At 37.9% G+C, this 22961-nt stretch overlaps 1 protein-coding gene across 2 annotated transcripts in view; it reads left to right on the top strand.

Moving 5' to 3' along the window:
* The window catches only part of tesk2 (testis associated actin remodelling kinase 2), a 29948-nt gene that overhangs the window by 1128 nt on the left and 5859 nt on the right, over positions 1-22961 (top strand). For both annotated transcript variants that reach the window (XM_081373714.1, XM_081373715.1), the window contains 6 exons: positions 2900-3196; positions 7214-7335; positions 10411-10459; positions 19107-19253; positions 21418-21500; positions 22823-22907. In XM_081373714.1, the coding sequence (XP_081229840.1) occupies positions 2972-3196; positions 7214-7335; positions 10411-10459; positions 19107-19253; positions 21418-21500; positions 22823-22907 (711 nt within the window). In that variant the 5' untranslated portion in view covers positions 2900-2971. The remainder of the gene's footprint in view (positions 1-2899; positions 3197-7213; positions 7336-10410; positions 10460-19106; positions 19254-21417; positions 21501-22822; positions 22908-22961) is intronic.

Here is a 22961-nt window from a genome sequence, read left to right as displayed (position 1 = left end):
CACCGACTTACTGTTTTCAACAGTGGTTAGATCAAATGCATGCACAAAATGTGTGGTATGAGCTGAAAAATGTCTGTACAAGATGGTCAAGTCCTTCTCATTTCTTATTTCTAATCTTTGGAAGCTCAGACATTGTTCAAGCCATCAGCGAGGTCGCTCTGTTTAATCATGTCATTTAAAATACCTGGAACCTGGAGATTGTGAAGGCATTACAACCTCTTTTGGAATTTGTGTGTCTTTTTGGCTGCTAGAGATCATGAGTCAGATACTAGAGTAGTGCTAGATAAAAATGAGGTCTTGTTGTGCAATGTTATTTAGCTTACTGTCAGTGTTGTTGTTTTGGTGGAACCCCTTTGTAGTAGCCTAGTGCATAGTTTTTGACCCTGTGACTTGCTTATTTCCAGGCTGAGAGGGTTATTTTTGGAAATAAGGATTGGTATATAGGTCAAATCATGCAGTAAGTTGAACATTGAGTGTTTGCTTCCCTTAAGGCTTTCCCAACCGACGGTCAAGTTTGAAATAAGCTCTGTGGAAAGTTGCCTCTGGAATCATAATGAAAACAGCTGTTTTAGGGCTTGTCTTTAGTGATCCAGTCCTTCTTACATACTCCAGCTCTGAACACACTGTAGTTTTGGTTGCTTTCTACAGTTAATCGCATCATTAAGTGAATGTTTATGGAATCAAAAACAGAGGGACAGCCCACCTTAATTATTATTGAAGGTTAGCCATATGATTGGCTCCTTCGTTTGAAAATCACAGGAGGAATCTACAGAAATGGACTGAGTTGATTTATCACAATGTAGTGAGTAGAGACAGCTGTTGAGCGGCCTAGGGCCTGCGTAAATGTTTTGGTCCTTTTAAAGTGGCTTTTTACTGAGGTGTGGCACTCGACTGTGAGAGTGGGAAGCCAGTGTTTAGATCTTGGCAGCGTTTTGTTATTTATTTATTTATTTCCCTATTTCATTCCCAAGCTTATAACTGGAATGTTGCAGGGACAGTTTATTCCATATCCGTCATCTGTTATATGTCTTTTTCTTTTCTTTTTTGTGATGAATGAGGGGAAATGAGTGTGAATGGTTTGATTCTGTGTTCTTTTACAGAGAATTTAGTCGAGGTGATTAATTTTCATGCCATTGACTGGACATTGTTTGTTTGGATAGTGTAAGGAATTTAAAATGTAAGCCACTTGGCACTTTATCTGCGCTGGGGATCTGTCTGCTGTGCACGCTTCAATTAGGAAGATGCAAAGTTATTACTTTAGATGTGTTTACTACCCGATGGTATTTTCCACGTGTATTACAATTATCTTAGATAATTGTGCAAAACAGTTCTTACTACTTAGCTGATAGGGATGTCCCTCAAGGGTCCGTATGGGGGCTGATTAAGCATTTTTTTTAACTGGTTGGTATCGGCTGTCCTAAGCCCGATCCTTTATTTTGCATTATTTTAGGTGTCGTCCAGTAGGCTAGGTCTAGTAGGGGTATGCAATTTCAAGTTTGTTTGCAAACCGGCTACTTGCATGGTAACAATCGTAACATTAAACATTTGGGTCGGACTTGCGTTTGTTTTTGTTACATACTAGTTTGAGGTACTACTAATGTTAGCATCCTCTCAGCCTCCATGGCAAATATACTGCTGTTCTCCACTAATGTTAGCCTGGATGCCAGCCGCACTTAGCACCGCCCACAACATTTGAGGTCGGGAAGTTCGGTCTGGACCTCATCTGTTGTGGAGCAACAATGCTCGAACCAGAGCTGTTCGGACCAATCAAATGGTCAGGGTGGGCTTTATACGATGATGGACAGATGATGAACAGTAACGTAATCATCCACGTCACCAAAGAGCGCTTGGGTTGAATTTGTTTACAACAAAGATTACTGCCGCTGGAGAATTGAGAGAGATTCCGCCATCGCGTCTGTTATAGAAGATATCTACAGCGCATTAATTTTAAAAGAGGAACAGAGAACCACGATCATTTGTTGATCAGAAAGATGAATGAAGAACATGCGTCACTTACTCCGTTGCTCTGATTGGTTGTAGATCTATCCAATTGAGTGCAGAGGCATTTTCTTTCCTGGTTTTGTTGAAACTTGAATATTTGAATTGAAATATTCTAACTAGAATCTGAGTAGATGCTCAGATTCTACACTAATGTAGCATCTAGTCAACAAATTACTTACTTTATAATGATATGAAAACATGTACTATAGAGTACTGTATACATACTGTTTCATTGTCCCTTTTAAATCCACATCTGGTGTCCCACTCTGTGCAGCGCAGCCTCGCGTGTCAAAACAAACTCCACGAGGCGTCAGTGATGGTTTTTATTTCACCTCTAGAGGCTGCTCTCGTACAGTATAATGACAGCGGACCCTTCTCAGCCGCTCCAGCAACGGACACAACCTGGAAAAAACTCATATTTTTTAATAAAAAATCTCCTAAATCGATCTTCCAGGGAAATTAGGCTACTGATTTCTCTGTTACGTATTATCCAATCTTTTAGTCCACTTAACTGTAATTTTCTTACGATCTACAGCAAATTCACATTCAGGTCTGCCTCCATTCAATCAACAACTGATGGAATGAACCAAGTTTCCATCCTACATTTTCGATAATCTGTTTTACTTCAATGTACATCACAACACAGAAGAAAATATCTTCTGTCTCATTTTGTATTTCAAATAGAAACAGAATATTTTTGTAATGCAGATCAAGATCAAGCTTTTTCATAATCTACTCTTCAGTCTACTGCTCATGTTGGGTTTCTGGTTTCCTTCACTACAGATTGCTTCTATTTTAGTAAACAAAACATATTCGGTTGTAACAAGAATGGGTAATATAATGGGACATAGCCAACGTGCTGTTATTAACAATATTTTATCTGTTTATTCCTCTGTAGGTCTGGAAAGGACCATCAAAAATGTGAACCGGTGATTGTTAATCTACCAGATACATTTTTGCACCAGCAGCAATGGAGCGGAGCAAACGGAACTCCATTGCTGGGTTTCCCACACGGCCAGATCGGCTGGAGGACCTGGATTGTGGAGGAGGAGGAGCAGAAACCGGTCTGGCACCGCTGGACAGGGTGTGTCCCTCTTCTTACCGGGCCCTCATCAGTGCCTTTTCTTGCCTGACCCGACTCGATGACTTCATCTGCGAGTGGATTGGCTCTGGGTTTTTTTCAGAGGTCTACAAGGTGAGATGGTTGTCTGATGACAATAAGTTATTTCGATTTCAGTTCTTAGTCACTTGGCCTTACCAAAGTCAACCTGCAGAGTTGAGTTCTGAATCAGAATCAGAATGAGCTTTATTGCGCAAAAACACTTCAGGATTTTTTTTTTATTATTATTATTATTTTTTTTTTTCTCCTTCTTCTGCTGAAGCTCTGGGTACATGCATGCATGCATATGACACAAATAGGAAGAACATTACATTTAAATAAGACTAAGAAAGAAAGAAAATAATAATAATAATAATAATAAAATGGTATATATCTGAACAGAAGACTTATGTATAGATTTGTGCATTATGTACTGTATATACAGCTGTATGTATGTATTTACATAATATCTAATTATTTTCACACTCTCTCAAGTACTGAGGTATGAATTATATAAAAAAGGTAGTAAATGCTGTGTTAATTGTTTAAGCTGGAGATAGCATTGGGGAAAAAACTGTTTTTATGCCTAGATGTTCTAGTGCACAGAGATCTGCCTGAGGGGAGAAGCACAGGTTGTGGCCTGGGTGAGAGGGGTCTCTGATCATGTTACCTGTTACCGTTCCTTCACTCTGAAGATGTACAAGTCCTGAAGGTTGGGCAGCTGCACACCAATTAACTTTCCAGCTGTCCTAACAGTCCGTTACAGTCTTCTTATGTCTGATTTGCCTGCTGAACCAGATAGTTATAGAAGTGCACAATACTGACTCAATAACAGCTGAGTAAAACTTTTTCTGTTGACAAAGAGAGCGCAACTTTCTTTCTTCCTGTGAATATGCTGGCATGCTTAATTATAGTCGTAAGTGAACATGAAATCGTTTTATTAGATGTTTTTTCAGGTGTTTGATAACTCCTAGTTTTTACACATTAGGAGGTGAAAGTTGTGTAGCCTTTTTCAAAGATTGACATAGATTCAGTGGAAAAGGCCCTAAAGGAGGAAAAGAAGGTTAATCTTGTGATTCAGCTGATGAGCTGTCATCCAGGTTGTAATGTCAGCTTTTGGTTTGTAAGATTGAATGTTGTTAGCTTAGTAATGATGATAGAATACTTGCTATTGGACTACAATAGTAAGTTAACTTGTGCAAATAATGAAGAGTATAGGGGCTGATCAAGCGATGACAGTTCTGATCCCTGCGGTGACGGTGAAGATGAAACATAGCGGTCGAACGTTGGGAATGATTCTGTTTTCTGACTAGCTTTCAGTGTGGTAAAACTGGCTGTTTTAAGTCTATTTAAGTATTGTTGGGTTTAAAGTATTGCATACATTTTTTTTTTTTTTTAAAGTAACATTGCCTAAAGTAGCTTTGCCTCTTCTTAACCCCTCCTGATTACTCACTGGTTACATATTGGCAAGTATTGTGACAGTGAACATTGTCAAGTCAGATAATTGCCATTGTTTTGTTTTTGTTGTTAACAAAAAGCATCTGGGTGTTGATTAGAGTTTGTAATGTATAATTGTTTAGTTGTTAAGCCCTACATTGAGTACTACCCTTGATGCTGAGCATCAGTGGTATGGTAAGCTCTGAGGGTTTATATTCACTGTGAATAATTCAATGAAGTTTTGAGGTCAGAAAAGCCCTGAGAGAAGAGTGCATCATCATGATGCCCATTACTAAGATCAATTCTTCTGTCATAGCAGTGAAAGCAGGGTTTTTCCTGGGTCTTCGGTGGTGGCGGATGAACACGGTCATTCCACACACAATACAAAGTACCCAATACATGTGAACTGTGAGCCCAGTACTGACAATAAATCCAAAATTAAAAAAGCAAAAGAAACAGTTTGTAATATTAACTTATCCTATTTATTTATGAAATAGAAAATAATCAGTGTCAGGACAGTTTGCACGTGAACCGATCATCTCTTCCGCTTAACTAGTTACAACACGAATTAAACATGAATAAACATCAGAAGGTATGTTGAAAGATACAGTACAATTTCCCGAAATCTGTATCATGTCACCCGCTCAATCAGTGTTTCAACCGTGGAATGGCGTCAATAAAACAGCTTGCAAACAACGTCACATTTACATCAGAAAAGCCATTAAATGTAAAAAAAAAAACAGCATAAGTCAGCTAGAAAAATTAACTTAGAAAGGGGCATTTTGTTAAATATATTCAATATATTGCATATTCATTGTATTTTACATGTTCTTCAATGTGTTTGAATAATGCGCTTTTTGATGGCCACCATTTAAAAGTTTATATAAAGAGTGAGTAGAAACATAATTGTCATTAAAGATGTATTATTATAAAAACATCCTTTTGTAATTTAAAAGTAAGTAGCCTACAGATCAATTAACTTTAACCTTTGATTTTATAATGATGCACCTACTGGGTTTCCCTGTATAGTTTACAGCATTAGTTGAGAGATATTTTTTTCTTTGAGGAAATTAACCATGTACTTTACCTGATAGGCCCCAAATTAATCAATAATGAATCGAAGTAAATCAAATTGCAAGCTTGTGAATCAAAGTCAATTCCAATTGTGAAATTTCAATGCCCTGCCCCCGTGTCAATAAATGTTGTTGTTGTTTTACTTTATGCAAATGTTGTCTTTTCCCTTTATTTTCTTGTCAGAGTGAACCCGAATGCTTCATTTGCATGTTAAAATCACAAAACATTTCTCCTGGGGGAGGATGCCCCCAGACAAGAACAATATCATTTGTAAACATGTCACCTTTTTCACCTCTACTGAGTTTGCAGGTCTGGACATTACTGGTCAGTGTTTTGTTGTATATATCCATTAAGAATATTACCTCCCTTCGCCACACAGGTGGCTGAGATTTAAAGCACAGTAAATGACTTTAGGATGGCTGGCAGGGGGTGTCTGCATGTGGCACAGACAGGGGTAATGCGCTGAGCCAACTACCAGCTGTGATGGGGAGGTCTGCAAGAACCTGTCTGGAAAGCTAATACAATAATAGCATGTTTCAGTTTATTTGAACATGAGTTTCAATGTGTATCCATATGATAAACTCAAACAAACATCCTAAAACCTCACAGCGCAATGGAGAATCCCTAAATAATCATATTGCTCAATTTGCCAATCCGTCTACGTTTGAGGAACCGAAAAATGTTCCTAGGACACTGGATTTGTTGCATGATGGGCAGCAAGCTGTGACTTGATATTAGCAGAACAGATTGAGAGTTTGGGTGCCGTAGAGAAGGCATCTGGGTCCATGTCTGACAGGCGGCTCTCACTGTAGGTGGCCACAAGAAACGGGCTCTTCCTAGGCTGCTGATCCCAGAAGTGTGATTGATTACAGACTGCAGTACAGTCAGCACCATGCATTTAAAGTAAAAGAACATGCTCATAAAATGTTGCTATGTTTACAACATTCACAGAAGTTAACACAGAATTCAATGTTTTGGTTCCCTAGCACTTAATTTTGAGTAATCATTCAGCTGTGTTTTGTTTTTCCATCTCTGCATGCATTTTGAGGAAGTCAGCGTTTTACAGACATAAAAAAAAAAGTTTTTTTTTTTTTTTTTTTTTGCACTAATGAGGATATCCTGTGGTTGATATTTGTCTTTTTATTGGTCAGTGCGATTACAGCACAAAAATGAAACTAGGAAAACGGATATGCAGAAGCACATTTTAGAAATATTGAGAAACCCCCAACCATACATGGCCAATAGTCATTCATGCAGTCAGTGTTTGTCTATTCCATTCTTCACCTCGTGCTAGAATATTGGTTCTGTATTAAAGATTTTTAACAATGATCTTCTATGATAATGTATGTCACATCCCATCTAAGTGGTATTGTTGGTCTAATGGTGTGGTTATTACTTTATCCAATGCCCATAATCATAGTAGCCAGAGAGAAGCAATGGGCCAAGATGCACTGAACAAAATTCTTTGCATTCTTTATATTCCTTTTAAGATGAACATTCAGAGCATATAAGAACTTTCTTCATTTAATATTGTCGGTATGGTAGTTCAAATTCAGAGTAAGACTAAAGGGACATTTCTCATTCGCTTTGTCTTTGTTTTAGGTGCGTCACAAAGCTTCGGACCAGGTAATGGCCCTAAAGATGAACAAGCTAAGCAGTAATCGTGCCAACATGCTGCGAGAAGTTCAGCTCATGAACAGACTCTCCCACCCCAACATACTCAGGTGCTTTCACACAACATACTTTGCTTTCATTTTAACACCATTGTCACAGTGGGTTTTACCCACACAGGCCACGGGTTCGAGTATCAGTACCGGCAGGCAGGAAATGTATTGTGGGGGGAGTGAATGAACAACGCTCTCTTCCACTCTCATTACCCACAACTGAGGTGCCCTTGAGCAAGGCACCTAACCCCCAATCGCTCCTTGGGCGCCGCAGCAAAAATGGCTGCCCACTCCGGGTGTGTGTTCTATACACTGCTGTGTGTGTGCACGTTGATGGGTGAAATGCAGAGCACAGATTTGTGAAAATGGGCCACCATACTTGGTAGGGCTGGGTAAAAAATCGATTTCTCGATTTGAATCGATTCTCATTTTTACGAACCGATTTATACGAACCGATTAGTCTACCCTGTTTTTAGTTGAAGAATCAATGGAACATTGTAGCATGCCTCATATGACAATAAGCTTTGTGCTTTGTTAATTTTGATATGAAACAAAGTCTCAGATTTTCAATTCTGTTCATTTTATTACGAAAAATAAACCGTTTTGGCACTGTTTAATGTAGCGTGACAAATCGCTGTAGCGCCTCAGTTCAAGAGAAGCGGCAGCGTGGAGCGCACAAATTCTCTAATTCGTGACCGGTGTTTTGTTTTGCTATATTCTCTGCGCTTTATGATGGATGGATGTGCTTTTTTGGGCTTCAAAATCCATGGTACCATTCACTTTCAGTTCATAAAGCTTGGAAGAGCCAGGATATTTTGTGTTTGGCTAAAAGACGAAAGTCATTAACACCTAGGATGGCTTGAGGGTGAGTAAATAATGGGATAATTTTCATTTTTGGGAAGCTAACCCTTTAAGACCACAAATAAGTATTGCAACATAACACAAGCTACATATTGTTCACTCTAGCTAGAACTAGCGAGGCAGCACAGATACAGGACGCATTCACTCAAGAGAGCGCAAGAAAGACAGAGCGCAGCTGAATGGGAAAGACCACTGCAACTATTTTAACGGTTCATTAAAAACTTCCGTCAAGTCTGTCGCCACAAATGGTCTGATTGCTTATTATGATAACTATGGTAAAGGTAGCACAAAAGGCAGGCTTTGAGGTGTTTTTCAGTCAGCGAGCCTTCAGCAATACCGCCTTTCAATCAAATAACACCAAAGCCTGTAATTTTTCCATAAAGAAAAAAAAAGATGTTCTTAGGAAATATTTGAGAAATTCTTAAGAATTTTTCAAGAATTGCACTCAGGAACATTCTTACGAACTTCTTAGAATTTATCTTAATTTAACAAGCTTGTAACTAAACAGGAAAATGGATGTAGCGTGTTTCAAAGAAAAACACGACTGCAGTATTCATATAAAGATATATGATGTAGCTTAATATGTATTAGGTTTCCTACTCTTTGAACAAGGTGTGTGCCTCGTTTTATGCACTGCCAGTGGCTCAAAATAAATGCCGTCCTTTAAATAGTGAGACTGTGGGAGTGTTGCTTTCAATATGAATCTTTCTCTCCCTTGTAATGGAAACGCAGAGAGGACCTCTTCCTCCCCGTTCCACAGAAATCCATTAAAAATAGATGGAGTGTAATGACATCCTGAGTTTAGATTTCATTGAGATCAAAAAGCCTCCTCTTGGTTCTCCGCATCAGCTCAGAGAAGAACTTGTGAGTTTTGTCTGCTGAGATATCCCGCACCTGAGGATGAATGGGGAATTGGACCTGAGAATATAAGTAGTTCAGATGTGGTGTTTATTTATTTATTTATTTTTAACTACATATTACTACATAAAACATACATATTTTTTATGTATGTTTTTTTTAATATTTGTTTTATTTACTCATGTTTAATTATTTGTTACATTTATTTTTTCATTTTATTTATTATGTTATGTTTATATGATGAAATGCCACCTAGAGAATTTTTTGTGATGCTTGTCCAGTTTGTAAAGCAGAATGTGAGTTTGTAGGTGGATGAGAGAGAGGGGGTCTGTGTGTGGTTTACAATCTCACCATTGTTACGTCTTAGTGCATGGGGGTGGAGGGACAGGAGAAGGCTGAGGGGATCTTTGTTGAAGAAATCCCAACACAGACCCGCAATAAAAGCCAGGCCTGAGGTTTATGGGGCCATAACTTTGAAAACAGACAAATTTGTATCCTGTGTAATGACTCGTGTGAGGTGGTCATTCAGAGACATAGATACGTTGTGTCATGGCTGAGAACACATTAGTGAAAAGCTACTGCATGTCTATATTATGTAGGTCCCACACTAGACATTTATCTGGTCTGTAATTTTCAAATTTGATCTCTGACTGTTCGCACTGTCATTTTTGCAATTGATGACTTTCTGAACATTTTGCTTCTGCTAATGGCCTTTTGTGACATTTTGTGACGCCTCGCATCAGACAACACAAGTGACCGAGATTTTACTTAGAGATAGTCTTTACGCATGCAGACACTACCATTCAAAAGTTTGGGGTCTGCAAGATTTTTGTTCATGTTTTTGAAAGAAGTCTCTTATACTCACCAAGGCTGCATTTGATTGATTAAAAAATCCAATTAATGTAAATGTTGTGAATTGTAGCATTATAAATGTCTTTCTTTACTGTCACTTTTGATCAATTTGATGCATCCTTGCTGAATAAAAGTATTTTACTTTCGAGGAAAAAAAAACTTCCTGACCACAAACTTTCAAGCGGTAGCGTAAGTGGCAGAGATATAGCCTAACTGTATTGACACATTCATACATATGTTGTCTGACTGTCACATTTTATAGCTAGTGTTGATGTACAGTGCCATAAACCTGTCTGAGTGGTGTCATTTGTAAAAGCCATTTTTGACACAAGAAATGAACGTAGAGCATAAATAAGTCTATTTTCCATTGGCGTAGATGACAACAGCTTAGTCTAATGATATTGCTGAATTAGTGCTTATTCCATTGTGCATTGATTTAAAAAATAAATAAAAAAATGATGGAGGGTTTTTTTGGCATCGTTGAAAAATCTCCTCAAACTTGTAACTTCTACTGCTTTAGAGCATCTAACATCAACCTCTCTTTTTGTTTTTGTGATGTTGTAGATTCATGGGGGTGTGTGTTCAGGAAGGTCAGCTTCATGCTCTCACAGAGGTAAGCGACATCGGCTCAGACTCTCAGAGCTTTCATTCACCACACATCTCTTCAATTGACCCTTCATCATGGGGATGGGGTCGGCGATATAAACAAAATCCTGTGTCACGATACGAGTCATCTTATTTCACAATAACTATATATCACAATATAGTTTATATAGTTTAAAAAATGATACAATTGAAATAATTATTGTCATCATTTTCAATATCACAAACTAACAATGGCCTGAGTAAAAAAAAAAACAAGCTTACTGAAGACAAGTAAAACAAAACAAGCTTACTGAAAACAAGTTAACAGTCAGGGAGAAAATAAGAACAAGGAAACTAATTACAAGCAATAGGACAAACTACAATAGAACAGACAAATGAAATGGGCCTACCTAAAAAAACTTCAAGCACTATAAATAAGAAATACTACAACCATTTTATGAAGTAATCAAATGTATAAAAAACACTGCATAGTCTTCACTGTGTAAATTAAATATACATTTTTTTTTAAAGTTACAAGAGTGATTCAGTCAAGAACAGTTTAACTAACATTGATGAGACAGCAGCAGGTTTATTAGGCTGCCATCACTTTATGAGTGAATGCACAGATCCAATATATTGTTACATGTGTTTACTTTCACTTAAAGCTCCAATATGTTAAAAAAAAATTCACCACAAGAGGGCGCAGTTTCCAACAATAACTAAGGCGAAGCTTGATGACACTATGAAGGAGGTGACGATGGGAGATGTCGTTTTTAATGCGTTTTCACCATCTAGTGATGTATCTAAATGGAATTAATGAATCATGATCACGAATGAGGTAATTTATTCGTATTTGTATTACCTGTATGTCTGATCGTATTATTTTATGTCATCATAAATAATGAACTGCAAGGAACGTGAAATGTTATGCTATATTATCCCGTTACAACTTTGGAGCTATTTGTCATTAATTCATATCTATTAAAATCATCTTTACTGTAACTATTACGTTACTTGTACAATAAAAAACATTTGATTTGCTTACCTGTCTATCAATACACTCGTGAGAGCAGAGTCTCTGTCAAGTCCAAGATTGTCACGCAGCTCTCTCCATCTCGAAAACGCCTGGCCGATATTTATCCGGGTTTTATTCCTCCGTTTGTCACACAGTCTGCGTGTATCCGAATATGGACGCTTTCGTTTTGTTGGCACTTCAATACTCTCCAAAGAGTAATCGTGATCCATATCAGCTATAACCATACAGTCTATGGCAATAACGCTATAACCACCACTTCCGCATTTGACCATGTGATATTCCGGTGTGGTGGAATATCACATGGTCCACACCGGAAAAAAAGGATAGTGCGGACATTGCGTCACTGAGGCGACATTTCTTTTCCGGGACGGACAGTTATTTAAAATCGGAATTTCTCTGAAATAAAAATCTTTGGAGACTTTTGAGATATTGTAAGTACACAACTGGAGGAAATATATATCACACTGTGCAAGTTATTTTCGGAAATTTTATTACAAAATTGTTACATATTGGAGCTTTTAGACATAAATGACTGTTTATGAGGATACTTGTAAAGATGGGTATTTTGACGCACAAGTATGTGTATTTGCCCATCCGAGCCAAATTCGGTGGCAAAAACAACTCCGTTCGGTATTCATACACTCTCTGCACTGTGGCTTCATGTGCAAACGTCTCTCAGACAGCGCTCAGAAACAGTCTCTAAGACAGTTCTCTTTCGCTGCTTGTTGCTCTTCAACGGAGTGCACACTGTGCGATTTATAATAGTCCTTTTACGATTATTTCTTGTCAGACTGTATGAACATGATAATCGCTGTGTTGCCATGTCACACTGTATGATCTCAGTTGTCATTAAAGGGGTCATATGATATGATTTCGTTTTCCTTTTTCTTTAGTGTGTTATGTAGCTGTTTGTGCATGTATAAGATCTTACATTAACTTCTAAATACAATAACCTTTAAGAAGTTACAAAGCTCAAAGTCTTAAATGCAAAGACATATTCTTTGTAAAAGTTTAGACTCAGTCACGCCTTCTTAAAACGCTTCGTTCAAACACGTCCCCACAAATCTATGTCAGTATGTGAGGGCAGAGTTTCATGACACAGCCCAAATGTATACACAAAGAAGGCGGAACTTTTATTCTTGCTGTATTATTGTTCCCGCCAGCACCAACATCTTGTGGAGACGCTGTGTTTTTCCTTGTGAAAGCCAAACTACTTTGTTTGGCCTTCCAAAAGTGGACACAATTAGAAAAACAGTGGTTAAGCTTTATTTACAACACTGTTCCAGAACATTACAACCAAAATATTCGACTGTGTGTTGCGCATTTTTCAAGGACTATTATCAGAACTTGGGAGAGTACAAGGCCGGCTGTGCACAAAGGCTGATTCTAAAAAGTGGAGCAATTCCATCTTTGCAAGTACAGTCTAGTACTTCTAATTCACAGACACCGCCTTTTAAGTATATTTTCATATTTTAAGAATTTAAACTAACTATTCAAACGCAAGTTTTGAGCAGTATAGAGTAGTGCTTGTATGTCATTTCTACGATCACAAATGCAGACATGGTTTTATTTTACGCGTTCTCACCCCCGTAGCACGGCACGACACGTAAAAAGACAGTATACTATAATCAGTAATTATGTCCCCAATTAAATAAAACCTTACCAATCTGACAAGTTCTGGTCCAGTCATGCTGGCAAAGTTGATCAATCAGCTTGGTCATCTGCATTTTCCGGATCAGATTTGGCCTTGAATTGATAAGGAAGTACCGACACTATCACCTGTCATTATTGCTTTGGGAGCTGATGTTCCAAATATGGTAAGGGGTGTGACATTTCAGTCACATGCGTAAGGTATTCTGGCCAATCACAATGCACTGGAGCGCTGGCCAATCAGAGCACACCGCGCTTTTCAGAACGATGAGTTTTGTAAAAATCGACGCATTTCAGAAAGGCGGGTCATAGAAGAGCAACAATAATGTACGGTATGTGTGAAATAATGACTTTTTTGAACCTAAAACCACATAAAGACATTAAACCAAATACACAAAATAATGTTCTTTTTAGAACCATCATATGACCCTTTAATGTCTGTCAAGACACTTAAACGCACGCACACAAGAGCTTGTCCTGAGTATTACATCATCAATCAATGACACTTTCGGTGACAGTGAGCTGCATTACACGCGGCATTGAAATGGAGGCTACAAAAAAATCTCTATCATTAATTTTGGTCATGGCTTGTCTTGAAAAACAAACGGCAGACAATTTGGCAGTCTTCGTAGAAGTCACACTGCAGGACTGTGAGTCAAATCTTCTGACACTGCCAATTTCGTCAAATTTGATCGCAACGGTCATTAATCGGCTGTCGGTCAACATGTCAAACTAACAATCAATGACTTTCAGAGGAATCTTTTAGGATTTGCAAAATTTGTCTCAGGCGGTGGCCAAAATCGCAGTGTGCATCCGGCTTAAGTGTTTGCAGTGTACCTTGATTCCTAAATTGGTGGCATTTCCCCCTGTGAATCAAATGACTCACTATGACATTGAACAGTTTACTCTTTGTTTGCAGTGGCCCGAGGGGAAGTATTCTATTAGAGAGCCCACTGGCAGTCCCTTAAGGCATGATGTATTTTTTCCATCTCAAACTGTGTGAGTGTTTTATGCCTGTATGAATGCTGCAGTGCAATATAGTCCTATGCTGAAGATTAACATTGATTACACAGGTAAGAAGGGTACATATTTGTACAATGTGCATAAATCATTATCCTCCAACTTGAACCAGTTGATTTAGTTGATGGGTGAGTGGGGTTTTTATCAAAGCAATGGCCTTTTATGAAGGTTAAATGAAAGCTTTGTTTTTATAAAAACAAAGATTAAATTGCCGGTATTGAGCCAAATGTTCTATGGAAAGACTGCATATTGGCCGGTTCACACAGAAAGCGTTTTTTTGCTTTGAAAAATGTGAGATGCAGGCTGTGGAATGGAAAAAAAAAAAAAAAGTCGTCTCGAGATGAAAAAAAAAAGATTTGTTTACCTGATTAATTATTTCAGAGCTTGGCATAGCTAGGAAAATTTATTCAATATAAAAATGCCCATTCAGTTATTTTATTGATAAATTAATAATGGTGTGAAAATTATTTATTAATAAAACCTTGTACATCCAAGTTTTCCAAGACAGTGGAAAACCTTGTTCTTCATAAGAAAAAAAAGTAAGCCCATGGTTGAGAGCCACTGCATTAGAGGAAGTTTTTTAAGAATAATGAAAAAAAGTCAAAAAGAATCAATCACCATCGAGTAGTTTGTAATGTACAAAAATAGCCTTTTAAATAAAAATGAATCGATCGGCTATCAACTCACCGATTTGCACCATTAGGAAAACTGAATAGTCAAGATGAGTAAAATCTTTGCAACTGCACAAAGATTGTTTATACTGTAGTTCATACAATATATATATATGTGACATGATGATACATTAGTATTTCCATTATAACTATTGCAGGTCCCTTGTTCTTGCCGTAGCCCTGTGACCTTTGCTCTGCTTTTTTGATGCATGTTGACAGAAAAGAGTATAAGTGCAGTGGTAATCACTGGCCTGCTGAGGGATTCTACTATTTTTCAAAGCCACTGGGGCCTTATGTTGCTCATGCCATTAAGATTTCCCAGTCATTTTTTCCCCCCATAAATACACTTCATTTAAAGGACGCTGAGTGATTTGACAGTGTATTAAATGAGCTCTCTCATCACTCAACAGTTCTGAAATCAGCCCCGCAGGAAGGTTTTCATCCTCTGTTGTAGCCTGCATCAGCACCCAACCCACTCAAGGTTACGGTTTCACCAAGAGGATTTGCTCTATTTAGGCATGCACATCAATCACCTGGAGTACCTCAGCTTTAGACCTAAACTGGACTGTTCCTTTTTGTTCAGTTTAATCTGTCTGGCAGTACGTCGGATAGTCAACACTGATCAAATGGTGCGATGTAGGATTAGTTTTAACCCTTTGAGAGATGAAGCCAACAAATAGCAGAAGTAGGGCACTTCCAGAGGAAAGATTTCCTGACCTGGGTTAAGGATAGATGTTGGGCATGAGGTCAGGTCTGTAAGAAGAGTGAGAAATGGGATTAGATGGGGACAGCTAGCCGCATGGCGTGATTTGGCTTGGCTAACTGTGTGCCATGTGCAGGTCGTCATACATGCAAACACTTAGTGTAGCTTCTCGTAAGCCCCCCAAAAAAGATTTTTATTAGATACTTACTATTTTTTTTTCTACAGTGTGTCTCCCAGTAAGTAGTACAAGTCCTGCACATGTTGTGGTTTGGCTAACCATCTGCTGATTGAAGTAAACGGAGCGAAAATAGACATGCTCAAATAGCTAAAGAGTGGGCCTTTATATTTAGCCCAGGATATCCAAGACTGTATGTCAATTTATGTTGTTCCTAAAACAACAAAGAACTTCCCTTAGTCTTTAGTGTCACATGATCCTTCATAAATCATTCTATGGTGATTTGGTGCTCGAAACATTTCTTGTTATCATCAGTGTGGATTTTTTTTTTTTTTTCAAGATTTTTTTGATGAATAAAAAGTTGGAAAGAAAAGTGTTTGTTTCTTAGCGTAAGTTCTTATTTTAAAAAAAAGTATTTACTGTCATTTGATCAATTTAATTTGTTTGCTGAATATAAGTATTAATTCATTATACATTTATATATGTATATATATACACGTCAATACTTTCAGGGCTGCCAACTTTTGAGTTTAGCTTGGAGTGAGTTTTTTTTTTTTTTTGTGTGTGGGGGTGTGGGGTGGGGGTGGGGGGGTGTATGTAATTTTGATTGTCAAAACACTTGGTAACTAAATAGAATTTTATTAAGTTTAGTGACAACATGTTACAATGTACAATGACTGGTAGGATACAGTATTTATTACTGCTTGACAAAAATTTCAAGATTTCAATTCCATTGTGATTTGATTCCGATTTTGATTCAATATTGACTAATTTGGATACATGTTTATTTTAAATTTTATTTAAAAATAATCTCACCTAATGCTGTAAACATAGAGGGCCCAATCTGCTGGTATTATTAAAGGTTAAAAATAACAAATTAAATTAAATATAATGCAGTTTTTGTTATAATAACAATTATTTAATGACATAAGTAAATATATTATAAATATGTAAAGCTCAGCAAAATCTCCTCTCTAGCTATTTTTTCTATTCAATTAACATGCTATGGTCATTAAATGGCTTTCCTGAGGTAAATGTAACGTTATGTGACACAATTGTTCTCCTGCTGTTATACTGACCTCTTTCCGTGGTTGAAAAACACTAATTGGTCGATATTATGTATACTTTCGGTAAGTTGTACTGCATCTTTAAATAAACAAGTAATACAAACTCGGTGAGTGTTTTAGCGCAATTTTCTCACCTCATGGGATCACAACACTAAAAGATAGTAAATCTTTTCCTGGATTTTTTTTGTGCGTTCCCGAGATTAGACCTTCCTTAACATAATGCCGAAAACCCGAAGTCTCTAGGTGGTCTGGTTGAGAGGAGTAGATAGAAGTGCAAGATTGGTGCGCACAGACGCACAGACCAGAAATCATGAGTTAACAATCGCAATTTGTCCGGTGGAAAATTGCGCTAAAAAGTAACAGATGATCGGTTCACGTGCACTTGAACTGAGGCGCTCAGCGATCTGTCACGTCACATTTACAAGCGCCAAACGTATTTTTGTCTGAATTTCGTAATAAAATTGACGAAATCTAAGAGCTGAGAATTAGTTTAATATTAAAAGTAGGTTACCTCTTTGCTCCGCAATTTTTCTGTGCGTGAGAAAATGGATGTGTGGCGTGAGAGCGTGTGAAAAGTGTCAATTGCGTGAGTCTCACGCTCAATGCGTGAGAGTTGGCAGCCCTGATACTTTTATCTTTGATCACCAAAATGACATATTTAAACGTTTTTGTTCCTTGAAAAAATTCTTCATGCCTTAAAATAGCTTGAATGTAACCCTACACCCTTGCCTCATTAAATATACGAGGTCCCATTAATATGCAAACTATTCCCGCCTCCACTCTCTCACACCAGCTCAGAGATTCACTTGTTGACGTTCACACATTGACGTGATTGGTTACAAGGTAATTTGTAATGTCAGAAACACCAGCGATTTCAAACTGCAGTGAACCAAAGACCGTCTCAAAAAATACTGGTGCAATGGCGTTGATTTATTTATTTGAATTTGTACAGGGTTTGTTTTAAAGCATATTTAAAACACCACATAGACATTGTCACCACAGGGGGACTTTAAAAGCATGTACACACACAAGATAAAGAATCCAGTCTTAGTAACTTAATAAAAGCTGTGATGCTTTACATAGACCAGATTGTCTCATGAGTGGCATCTTGTTGAGATCACGACCAGCTAAATACTATTTGCTTTGTCTCAGTAACCTATTATCAGACACTTTAGCTTGCAGAATAAATTACTGCTGTCTGCGAATTGTGCTTGATATGCCCTTTATATGTTTTGTTGCCAACATTCCATGTACAAGTGTTCACTCATCTGAGGACCGTGTGGGCTGAGTGTGCCATTTGGGACGGGGCTAAGTGCTCATTTTGTCAATTTGAAGTTCTAGGAAATTCAGATAATTAGATGTTTTGCTGGTGTTTTTTGTAAACCTTGATCTCAAGGTTATGCTGTATAAAGCAAATTTTAAGAGCGTGACTAGAGTGACTTGTACATCAAGATTTTACTTTTGCCTTTGAATGAGTCCTCAAACTACGAGAGCATAACCCATTTGGTCATTTTATTCAAGGGCCAAGGTGCAGGTCTATTGATAACCTGGCCGGGTCACGGCACCAAAGCTTAATGAGAAACTGGAAGGTTCTGTCATTTTGACTCAGCCATCTTGTTTGCCTGTTGATATCTCACTGCACTGACCACATACTAAGGTCGTCTCTGTTTAGTCATCCATGGCTAATTTTGTTAGCTAAATATGGAGCCCTTTATCTGTCAGCACAGATCATTTCAGGCAGCCCAAAATTAGGACACAGTTGAGACCAGTGCCCTGTGGTGAATGCATCAGGCTCCTAGCGAGTAGCATGTGCACCTCATTAACTAATTTCTCAAAGACTTGTTTTAAAGTTAATCACACATAAAACATTCACAGCTGCAAAAGAATAGTTAATGCGTCTCTTGCGGAATAATTGCCTAATTATTAGATGTTGCTTTCATACAAATTCACTATGTGAAACAGAAGCACTTAAAGGGCTTCTACTGGGCTCCTCTAATTTGCACGCTTTTGTGACTTGGAACCTTAAAGAGTTAGCATGGAATACTTTTACCCACAGGAAGCTGATAGGATTCACTTTTGTATTGTAAACACAGTACTGTAACCATCAAAATGATTATAATCCCCATTATGCAAATATTAAAGTTGCTTGATTTAATTTTTGCCCATTATTGTTGTACATGTCAGATTTTTTTTTGATTTTTTTTTTATCAGATTCAAAGTCTTGTGCATTGCATTTTTGTTGTCCCATCATTCTAACTAATGTAACCTCATGAATACAATATGGGCCATTTGAGAATGTCAAAGAGATGGAAACGGTGATGTCTGTCACATGTGGCATCTTCTTTTTTCTCAGTACATTAATGGTGGAAACTTGGAGCAGCTGCTGGACAGCAATAAGTACCTGAGCTGGGCCACACGGGTCAAGCTGGCCTTAGAGATCGCCATGGGCCTCAGTTACCTACACTCCAAGGGCATTTTTCACAGAGATCTCACCTCCAAGGTAATCATCACAATAAATACACCTTAATGCAAAAGTTTTGGGTCAGTAAGATTTTGACAAAGTGCCGCCAAGGCTGCATTTAGTTATTCCTTTAAAGCTACACTGTGTAAGATTTTCTCCCTTCTAGCGGTGAAATTGTATATGACTATCAACTGAATATTACTTTCTAGACCCTCCCATTCCGAGGGCGTTTTAACTCCTACGGTGGCCGTATTATTCCAAGATTAACATGGCTTCCCGTTCGACTTCGTCCATGAGTGTTCCTTCAAGTGATGAGGTTACTTTAGAAAACTATTACAAATTGCATTTAGTTATTTAGTCAGTTAACATGTAGGTTATGACCTGTATGTAAAACGAATAATAGTTTTACGTTTTTGTTATTTTGGTACCATTTCATTGTTAACATCAGCTATCAGGTTCCCAAACGAATGCAAGCTAATCTTAGTAAAGTATCAGTGCTATCGTTATTCTGAATATTGTACGAGATTAATAGTGTAAGGCAATGTTTACAGCGTAGGCTACATAATTTTCTCCATGAGCAGAGTCAGAGATCTGCCGGCAGTCGCGAGTAATCTCCCCCTCGCATTCGTCACGGTGCCACTGAGTGTAAAAGCGTGAAAGGCAAAGCTTGAATTTCCAGGTATGTCCCTCTTTGGCTAATGTATTTTCAAGATGGAGGCGCAACATGGCTGCCGCCATGCGAGCAACTCACTCGTATGTATTCTGAATGGCAGATTCTACGCTTACGAGAATACTTGATTAGTTGGTGGAAGTAATTACATAAGAATGAGCACATATATATAATTTTGAAAGAACAAAGTGTTTTTTGCGAAGAATCAACTTAAAAATTTACACCGTGTTGCTTTAAGCTGAATTTTTAGCAGTCATTGATCCTTCAGAAATCATTCTAACGTGCTGATTTGCTGCTCAAGAAACATTTATTTTCAGTGTTGAAAACAATTGTTGCTTTTTTCAGGATTCTTTTATGAATAGAAAGTTCAAAAGAATAGCATTTATTTGAAATAGAATTATAAGTGTCTTTGCTGTCACTCTTGATCAATTTAATGCATATTTGCTGAATAAGACTACAAAAAAAATCTTACTGACCCCAAATATTTGTGAATGTTAGTGTAATGTTGTAAATAGTAATTACATTGCTTAATTTTATTGGCCTCATGATGGTAGGCAATTATTGGATGAACTCAAGGTACGCTTGTCCTGTGGGTTTAATGCTGTTACTTTATAAACAAGAAGACTATATCAGTCAACACTGAAACAGATGCTTTTAATTTAGTATTCACAGTGCTCTTGTTGGTGGCATGCACTGACATGCTGTCTCTACCTCCAGCTGTTGTGTTATCTTCTGGGACTTCCCATAATTATACACTGGGAATCACCCCTGTGGCTTCCTAGCTACATCATTACTTTCTGTTTAAGTGATTCTAATTAACTGAATCTCAAGTGTAAGGTATCCTGTGGGAGAAGTAATATGATCTTCTAGTTACTAGGTGCGTTCCATTCGACCGTAAGTGGACTGCGAAGTGGACTTCACAGGGTATTCCGCCATCTTAAGTGAGATTCCAATCCAAAGGGAGCGAACATGTTCAGTTCGAAGGGCACTGTGCACGGCATAGGGAATAAGGGAACATCGATACATCACTTCACAGGAAGTGGAGAGCGATGATCACCCAACTGTCATTGCACGCATCACGTCGTCACCAGTAACGGTCATAACTAATGATGGAGGAGTTTACGTATGTGTGTAATTATTCAAACATTTCACCATTGTTATACAAATGACAGTATTTTTAACGGTTATTCTTGTGAATATTACATATACTATTTTTGATGATTATAATTTACCTCAGTGAATGCAGCCAGCTTAGCTAGTTTGTGAAGTAAAGTGATATTTTAAATGTGATAGTAAATAAAAATTAAAATATGAATATAGTCCTATATATATTTGTTATATCATTATCTGCGCGACCCCGTCGTTGACTTTCTTTGATGACGTTTGCAGGGCATTCCAAATGAGCGGTTATTGTCAGTGAAGTCCACTTCAACTGATATACCGTGCTCAGGGAGTAGGGAGCAGTGAACACAGCGTAGGGACCCTGTCGAATGGAACGCACCTAATGTTTCTTTCCTTTTGATGTTCTCTCAGAACTGCTTGATCAAGTCTGACGAGAATGGCCACACTGCGATCGTCGGAGACTTTGGCCTTGCTGAGAAAATCCCCAGTCATGAGTGAGTAACAGGCAACGTGGGGACCTACAAAATGAGTAAAACATGCACACGTGATAATTTCATTCTGCTGCCTGTATGCTAATTATAGCAGCAGCTGCAGCTATGATTTAATATGGCTTTTTCCACATATAAAACAGTGAAGTGGGCATCCTTCTGTTTTGCTATGATTAATATGGCAATCTGAAAGGAAGCAATGGTGAGACGCAAGCAATGTGGACAGGGGATCTAATTTGGAAGGAACATACCGTCCAAAGCCAACTTTAAAGAGAGCTAATAATACCAAAGCGGTTCAAGACCCTTTCTTTCCCATGACCTCCTCTCCACTAGTGTATATATATATATTTTTAAATCGAATAGCTGGTTGGTTGCCTGAACAACTAGTCAATTAATCCCTATTTTATTTGATTAAACTGGAAGCTCTGTATAATTAGACCAGTTTCAGGGTTACATTTTTAAAATTTGTCTAATTATACAAAAAAAAAATTTGAACCCATCTTAAAGGGTTAGTTAACCTAAAAATGAAAAAGCTGTTATAAATTTTTCACCCTCATGTCGTTTCATCAGACATTCATCTTCGAAACAAAGATATTTTAATGAAACCTGAGAGGTTTCTGTTCCTTCATTGAGAGTCTACTCAACCAAAAAATGTGTGCTTCCAAACGTTCATAAAGACATGGTAAAGGTAATCCATATGAATCGAGCTCTTTAATCCACGTCTTCTGAAGAGTCACAATCACATTATATGATGAACGCGTTTAATTTAATTATTTTATTCACATAAACATAAATTAATGGACATGCATAGAGAACATCAAAAATGCATAAACATGTTTGCGCTTTAGCAAGAGCCAATGATGTTTGTTCTCATGTGTCAAGCCTAAATTATCATTGAATTCCTATAACGCAATCTTGTCTTAAATGAAGATATGTTTTAAGTGCAATCAGTCTTTGTGTTTCGAAAGATGAACTAAAGTCTTATGGGTTTGTAATGACATGAGGGAGTATGACCACTTTTTTGGGGGATACTTGATAAACATGGAAGACCGTTCTGACAGCTAAAGTTCTATTTAAAGCACTGCCGCTAAAAATATTGAATCTTTAAACATAGAATTGAAAAATTACAAACTAGTCAAAGCTTTTTGAGTAGTCATGTTGTTGATCAACTAGTTACCCCTTCTCCATCCAGCACAAAGCATTGCTTTCTCAACTGAACTTTCAGGTGCCACTAAAGTCATTGTAAGTGCTTAAGTGTCTGTATTTATATAATGTGTGAAAGCATTTTAACATGTCAGTGTTTGACCAGACCACTATTCTGTGTTCAGCTTTGAGGGGGAGAAGCTGTCTGTGGTGGGATCCCCATTTTGGATGGCTCCAGAAGTGTTAAGAGACGAGCCGTATAACGAGAAGGTTAGATTCTCGGCTGCAGTCGGCACTCAGCACTATCACAAAGCTTGTTTCATG

Source organism: Scardinius erythrophthalmus (assembly GCF_964197995.2).
Source record: "Scardinius erythrophthalmus genome assembly, chromosome: 9".
NCBI classification, from domain to species: domain Eukaryota; kingdom Metazoa; phylum Chordata; class Actinopteri; order Cypriniformes; family Leuciscidae; genus Scardinius; species Scardinius erythrophthalmus.
Note: the sequence above shows the minus strand (reverse complement) of the source record. Positions and strands in the feature narration are given on the sequence as shown.